Source organism: Amblyomma mixtum, chromosome 5 (genome assembly GCF_055824585.1).
Source record: "Amblyomma mixtum isolate Tamu chromosome 5, ASM5582458v1, whole genome shotgun sequence".
Taxonomy (NCBI): Eukaryota; Metazoa; Arthropoda; class Arachnida; order Ixodida; family Ixodidae; genus Amblyomma; species Amblyomma mixtum.
This window is the reverse complement of record NC_143016.1, coordinates 35,343,709-35,351,427: the sequence shown is the minus strand read 5'-3', so window position 1 is coordinate 35,351,427 and position 7,719 is coordinate 35,343,709. Positions and strand designations below refer to the sequence as shown.

The window sequence follows — 7,719 nt, the reverse complement described above, 5'->3', positions numbered from 1 at the left end:
ATGTCATTGCATACATTATGTGGCGACTAGTGCATAGTATGTGTTTTGCCTAGACAAATGTCTGTCATCAAAATCCCGATTAATATCAGGACAATGATAGAAAAGTAAGGGCTGTGATAGATTTTCTAGCGGGTACGTGCTCCATCACCAATTTCTTCCGCTTGCCGTCCCTGCATAGCCATATGCCTCCCACTCGCATCCAGGGCACAGAGAGACTGTACAGATGAGTTCAACGAACTTGGCGTGCTATTTAATTCTTTGATGTGCCATTTCTTGGTTCCATCGAAATGAAAACTTTTTCCACCTAATTGCTAGTGTATTCAGGCCTTAAGAAAGACAAAGTGTTAATTTTCCAGTGCATAATGCTAGCGATTGATTTTTGCAGGAATATGCAAAATTTCGTACAAATGCCACAATTGTTGAAAATGGCAACATCAAAATGCAGCAACTTGTCAAGTGAACACCCGTAGGAGTGTAGAAATAATGCATATTTCGAAGGCGCACACTACGATTGAAATTGCAAGAAAAAAAAATGTTACTACTGATAGCAAAATGTCTGCATGGTGAAAGACTAGCTACCCAGGTCACCGTTTCACAAAATATTATTTACTGCATTCGCTATATGGCATTAAAAAATCGGCTTACTTGTAAAATGAAAGCCGCGAAATTCATCTGTAACAAAAATCACTGCCAAGTGCAGCCTACTTTCAGAAAGAGAGTTTGCTTTGTACACAGTCCGGCATCTTCACACAAGGCTGCAGCCCCGCCGCAGTGGCTCAGTGGTTACGGCGCTCGGCTGCTGACCCGAAAGACCCAGGTTCGATCCCGGCCGCGGCGGCTGAATTTCGATGAAGGCGAAATTCCCTGAGGCCCGTGTGCTGTGCAATGTCAGTGCACGTTAAAGAACCCCAGGTGGTCGAAATTTCCGGAGACCTTCAGTACGGCGTCCCTCATAGCATGTGTTGCTTTGGGACGTTAAACCCCAAGAAACCAATAAACCAAAGCACACAAGGCTGCTCTGCGCATGCGTGATCGTTCTCCCCCAGCTCGACTGGTTGAAAGTGAAACCGCCTGGCCCTACAGCACACGGGCAGTTCATGTTAATGACAAGTGCGTGCGACAGATGGCAGCAGCCATCAAGCACACGCACGAACACACTTGCCACTTCGCGGGTGCAGCTGGCTCCTTGTGGAACCACTTCTATATGGTGGAACCAGATCATGCGTCGCCCACGTGTGTGTTTCAATCAAATTTTTCTGCGCTAACCATCCCTCATCCTCACCTCGGGGACAATCCCTTGAGGTGAAGGTAAGGACACCCTCATGAAGGCCTGCGGGGCTGCCCTCGTGAAGGCACCCATATTAAAAGCCAAAAACGGCAAAAAACTAAACGTGCTCGAAAAGAGGCGAAGCCAAGTAGTGAAACGTTCATGAAACAGAAAAGCAAAGCCAAGTTACTATTTGTGTGTCAGCTAGGTTGGCTCACATGCATAAGATGTCTAAATATGCTTGTGCCAGCGCTGCAGCGACTTGTTGCATGCACGTGGCAGACCGACCATCATCATCATCATCAGCCTGACTACGCCCACTGCAGGGCAAACACCTTTCCCATGTTTCTCCAATTAACCCTGTCCTTTGCCAGTTGCGCCACCATATCCCCGCAAACTTCTTAATTAATCTCATCCACCCAGCTAACTTTATGTGCGCGCCCTCTGTCCCTGTGACATAGTGGTCGCTGGTCACTTAGTAGACTCATTTCCTTGCCGCTCTTTTTCCTTTTTTCCCCTTTGTTCCCCTCCCCAAGTGTAGGGTAGCCAACTGGGCAACGCCTGGTTAACCTCCCTGCCTTTCCGTCCTTTTCTCTCTCTCTGCCGCCCCCTGCTACGCTTGCCTGCTCTTGGAATCCACTCCGATACCTTTAAGGACAAGCAGTTATCTTGCCTTTGCATTACATGCCCTGCCCAAGCCCATTTCTTCCTCTTGATTTCGACTTGGATGCCACTGACCCGCGTTTGTCCCCTCATCCACTCCGCCCGCTTCAGATCTCAACATTACACCTATCAATCTTCTTTCCATAGCTCGCTGTGTTGTCCTTAAGCTGAACCCTCTTTGTTAGCCTCCACGTTTCTGCCCCATAGGTGGGTACCAGTACGATACAACTGTGGTATACTTTTCTCTTGAGGGATATTGGTAAGCTGCCATTCATGATCTGAGAAAACCTGCTATATGCGCTCTACCCCATTGTTAATATAGTTATTTCCCTCTCATGATCCGGATCAGCGGTCACTACCTGCCCTAAGTAGACATATTCTCTTAATACTTCCAGCACCTCGCTACCTATTGCAAACCGCTGTTCCCTTGCTTACCTGCCAGAAATGCCGTAAATTTCAACCAGCTTTTGCCGATTAATGCGCTAAGCTTACCTCTCCTAATTTTTTTAATGTTTTACCATCAATCAAGGCAGGGGCGCAGAAATTCTTGGGCTTACAATTTCGTCTCGTGATTAACTCCTTGTTTAGGTGACACGAGGAGCTTCAACAACGGTAATTCTGTTTCGGCAGTCCAGCTTGTGGGCGCAGCTTCACTGCAGACACCACGATAACAGCGCGCTCAAGGCAGTAATAAGATCAGTTGCTATATTTATCGGCACACCGCCGCTCGCTGCAGGGCCTTAGCAAGCCGCTGCACCGTCATGCTTTACGCTCACAGAACAGGAGTGGGTTAAAGGGGCACTAAGGAAAGTCTAACGTATCCGTGGTATACACTACGATTTCATCATGTCCACTGCTTAATCCTGGCAAGGGTGTGCGAATACAAAATGGAAGGCGGTGGTAGCACTTGGCGCAATAACCGTCTCACTTTTCCGTGGACACCTCAACTGTGCCATGAGGAAAGTGATGAGAAAGGAGTGGAAGAAAGGGAAAGAGGTGCCGTAATGGAGGGTTTCAGGATTAGGTCTACCACCTGGAGATCTCTAATGCACTCTGACATCGCATAGCAAACAGGCGGCTTTTGCGTTTCGCCTCCATCTAAAAGCAGCTGGGTACGAACCCGCATACCCGGGCTCAGTAGCCTGCAGTAACAGTTCCACTTCTCGGTGGGCACCTTAACTACCCTGTGAGGGATGAGAACAGAAAGGTGCTGTAATGGAGGGTTCCAGATTTCAACCACCTGGAATTAACGTGCACTGACATATCACACAACACACCTGGCGCCTTTTGCAATCAGATTGATAGTTGATGGAGGTTTAATGTACCAAAAAGCTATCAGGGACGCTGTAGTGAAGGGCTCCGGAAATTTCGGCCACCTCGGGTTCTTTAACATGCACTGACATTGCACAATGCATCAGCCTCTAGAATTTCGCTTCCATCGAAATTCGACCGCCGCGGATGGGATCAAACCTGCATCTTTCAAGTCAGCAGCCGAGCGCCATAAGCACTGCGCCACCGCAGCAGACTTTTACAATAAGGGAGCCCTCATTGACTGTCATCTATAGCTTTCCTTTGTAGCCGTACGGCTGCAGCTTTAGTGAATGACAATAAGTAATTACCCCTTTATTACGAACCACTCCACCTTAAAGGATTCCCCAAAACATTGGTCAACAATGGCGCCTTTTGTGTTTCGCCTACATGGAAATGTGGCCGGGATTGAACCCAGGTCCCTCCGCCTCCACATGTTGGTCACTACTGAGCACCGAGGAGGCGGTGGTTACAGGGAAAGAAAGTGCTGGTCTGCCCTTTGGCTCGGCTTGTAGCGCTTTAATTTTGCGTGAAAGCAGAGTTCAGAGCATCGCTGTGAGCAACACCGGACACTACGCAAACAACTGCCAGCTGCCACACATTATCGGCCAAGATTGTTCCAGAGATTAGATTTTCGGTGCAACACGAGGCTGCCTACATGCTTCGAAGTCCGCATAACTTCACTTGAAGGCACTGGCTTCTGCTGCAACTAGAACACCTGGGTATATGCATGCGCTCGAGGCGACATGCATTGCTGGACATCCTAAACTACTTGTCAGTTCTTTCACCAACAAACAAAAAGGTCTGCTTTGAATAAAAATCTAATATGTCACAGCTCTGTGCACAGAGGTAGCTTAAATACACAATACTTTACTATGAACTTGTACTGTTCTCTCAGATTTTTCCACCACTTAATGTAGTGGATGGGGATTGTGACACAGGCACCTTTGTTCAAAGTTCCACAGCAGTATACAAGTAGAGAAGCAAAATGAGGTTTTATTCACACAATTTGTAGTCTTCTATACAGGTCTCCTGAGCTAGTGTACAACATAACTTAGACGACAATAGGCTCAGCAGGCAGGTACTCCCTCTTGGATATGTAGATCCTCTGGTTAGACAATGTCACAACGTAGTAGTATTTTCCAAGGTAAACTGAAAAAAAGAAGTCCATGGTATGTGTCAATAAATGGTGTGACTGGCGTTGTTTCATGACAAAATTATGGGCAACTAAAAATGCGCAAGCACTGTCTTGTCAAAGTTGATAGCAAGTTAATCGTTCCAAAGCCCTAATGCCAATCTCCCATGCAACTGCTTTAGCTGTTCTTGCAGTGACAAAGTGGCTTTCATTTCATTACCTAAACGACCCTCAGTGGGGTATCAGATAAAGACAGGATAATATAAAGTGAAAAACAAGCTGATTCCTATGTAGGATTAGCAGTAACACTTATGTGGAATGCAGATTCATAGGCGTAAATATTATAAACAGCATATATTGATTACATTATTTAATTACACAGCACAGTAATTTTCATGCAATAACAAGTGACAATTCCCCTCTACATTTGCTTTTTAGCACTGTAGTAAGATAGAACTCGAGAACGAAATTTCAAATACCCCTCAATTTCCTTGAAGCCCGTCCAGTATGTTTAAAGGGCATGGCACCCGGACAGACCTCCAGCACCTATTACTTGGATAGGGGAGTTCCCCCAGGGTTCTATTTTGAGGCCCATGCTGTTTAACTTGGCCATGTGCAGTGCAGCAGGGGGCCCCCAATGTGACATGGCAGCACAATTCACTATCTAAGCTGATGACGTCATTACCTCGACTGAAACGGCAGATTACACTGATAAAGATGCAGGTCGAATTACAGGCAGCTCTCCTCAGTCTGGAGACCACTCTTACCGAAATAGGCCTGTGATTTTCGCTTCAGAAAACGGAACTAATTAGAATAGATGGTAAACATCGGACCAATCAAGACATCCCAACGAAACCGACAGTACTTGGTTTGCCTAATGCCACTTGTAACAACCCCCAAAAGTAGATGCACAAATTACAACAGGCATGGCTGACCATGCTACACACAGTAATCGCCTCTTTAACAAGTCTGGCGGAGCAAGACAACATGCCTGTTGCACCCTAGCTATGGCTGTTGGCGTGGGAAAGATCTTATATGGAGTGCCCATATATATTCTCTCCCACTGACATCAAGAATCTCAAACATCTTCACAAGTCTGCACGACCTATCACTGGGCTCCCTAAGCACACCAAGGTGTCTGCACTTGATCGCGCTGCTGCCTTGTCACCACTGCGGGGCATCATCTGCGAGGCCAACATCCGGCATCACATTCGCTTGGAAAATACCCTACAAGGCCACCTCGTCCTGGCTTGGGACTTTCCTTCCATGTTCCTTCCAGTACCCACTCCACACTGAGCAGCTCACAATCTGGGGAGCCATTGCCGCCCGCCCACACGCTGGTATCAAGCCAGTCAGAGTATTCACTGAATCATACGCGGCATACTCAGAAAGTCTTCACCCTGCCTCGGAGGATTCCACGGCTATCCAGTGCATCCTCCGCAGGCATGCCCAGGCACGTAATCAGATCGAAATCAAATGGACACTGGGTGTGCCCATGGGCAATATGGCGGCACACGCTGCTGCTGCTACAGCAAGTGGGATGATCAATTTTTCATTACCCCACCCCTCAGGGCAAACCCGTATGATATTGCATGCTACACAACCTCCTCAGTAGCTATCATGCACACCAGTGTGTCTCTAAGTGCTTCAGGTTGTTCCCGCATCAAAGAACTAACTCCACTGGTCCTCTTTTCATGCAAGACCTGCCTTACACATTCCAAAGAGGTCTTCATCAATCAGATTTATGCTGACTCGGCATATACCCCATATACTCTGGTGAAATGGTGACGGCCCAACATCACCGTGGTAATATGCTCATACTGAAGGCTCCACTGCCGTGCAGACCTTGCCCATTTACTCAGGCGATGTACTGTATTCGAAACCAGGAGCACGGCCATACAGTCCCTCCCGGGAGCACACATATTACCGTAACACAACTCCTATTTGCTGCACATAAGAGCCAAAGCAGCCTGATCAGGGCGAAGTAAGGGTGCTGACTAAAGCCCTTCTGATCGGGTCCAGCCATAGAAAAATGAACAGTACACTGACCCGGGCCTCGACATGTGAATAACATTCTATCCCCATTCCCCCCACCCCCTGCAGCAGCCTTTTGCCTTTCTCTCAAAATAAACGCCATTCAATCAATCAATTGCAAAACGAGACAGAAGTGGCAAGTCACAGATGGCGTTGCCAACTGGTGACCACCAAAGGCCAGTGCTGGCGATTTCTGTCCTTGTACCAAGTGTTCCTTACCTCTATACATTAGTGAAGAATTGCACGAGTTCAACACAAAGGCAACCATGCTTTGAAGATAAATATACTAGCAAACACAAATCTCACTTTTTGCTCTTATTAAACTACAGAAAGATCGCTTGTGTTCCGCGCGAAATGGCGGTTGTGCCCATGCCACGGGAAATATGACTAATAAGTTCGTTTGATTTCCAAAAGAAACTAAAATAAGGTGAACCAAAGAAGAGTGCTCATAAGGGTCAGGGTTCGGGCCAGTGGGTAGTCAACATGAGGATCCATAGCGCACAAAATTGAAGGGACACAACACAAAAGTGCTCACTTGACATGCGGTTAATGGAGTCACTGTTGTCTGCAGGCAGCAGGTCACGCTTGTCTGCACAGTAGACCATTCTGCGGATGATCTCACCAATGCGTTCTTCGTTTTCAAGCTCACCTCCCGACTGCATACGAGAAAGCGAAAAACACGAATGTATACAACAAGCGGTGGATAACATTCAACTCAAGGTAGACGCGTTTTGATAACTAGGCTACTAGCCTTCCTGTACTTATAAGAGTGGCATGCCTCACTATTATTACTTAATTAACTACGCTAGAACTAACGACCATGTAACGAAACTTCATTACGACCGGCTCGTGTTTAAATACCACTGTTTTGATATAGAAAGAGAAGGAGTTTTGCCTATCAGTATAAAGCCTAAATCTTGATGGAGGCTTGTTTGATTTTGGTTGACTGACGCATGCCTGCCGATCAGAAAGACAGAACAGCTGAACTATCAACGAGAAGGGGCGTGGAATGGAGTAAACAAACGACGCACTCACGCTGACAACACCACCGTCCACATTTAGCACCAAGAAGCCAACTTGGTCCGGAACTTTTTCCATCCACGACAGCATCATTTCAACTGTATGTCGGGATGACGCGAAAACAAGACCTTAATTATCCAGCGACCTTCAGAGAAACGCTTTTTTGCGTAAATTCGACAAACCGAATGCATAGACGACAACAACCGGAACCAGCATGACAGGAAGTGCTTTGGTGTTCCGTTATCACCTCGGGCAAAAAACAAACCAGGGCCGTTAAAGTACTTCAAATTTC

The 7,719-nt window shown here is 46.9% G+C and overlaps 1 protein-coding gene across 1 annotated transcript; it reads right to left on the bottom strand.

The window, feature by feature from the left end:
• Positions 1-4,214: 4,214 nt before the first annotated feature.
• Positions 4,215-7,661, bottom strand: Lamtor4 (Late endosomal/lysosomal adaptor, MAPK and MTOR activator 4). Its single transcript, XM_089543902.1, has 3 exons — positions 7,443-7,661; positions 6,943-7,063; positions 4,215-4,390 (listed from the first exon to the last, which is right to left on the bottom strand). Exons 1-3 carry the CDS (start codon positions 7,518-7,520, stop codon positions 4,293-4,295), a joined length of 297 nt encoding a protein of 98 aa, XP_089400028.1. The 5' UTR covers positions 7,521-7,661; the 3' UTR covers positions 4,215-4,292.
• Positions 7,662-7,719: the final 58 nt, after the last annotated feature.

What these genes read in the sequence shown, in the direction of transcription:
- Lamtor4 (XM_089543902.1), bottom strand. Translation starts at nt 7,520, where the DNA reads ATGATGCTGTCGTGGATGGAAAAAGTTCCGGACCAAGTTGGCTTCTTG. An exon ending in TGGACGGTGGTGTTGTCAGC is followed by an intron (nt 7,064 to 7,442) that starts GTGAGTGCGTCG and finishes TCTCGTATGCAG; the next exon opens with TCGGGAGGTGAGCTTGAAAA. An exon ending in CTCCATTAACCGCATGTCAA is followed by an intron (nt 4,391 to 6,942) that starts GTGAGCACTTTT and finishes TCTTTTTTTCAG; the next exon opens with TTTACCTTGGAAAATACTAC.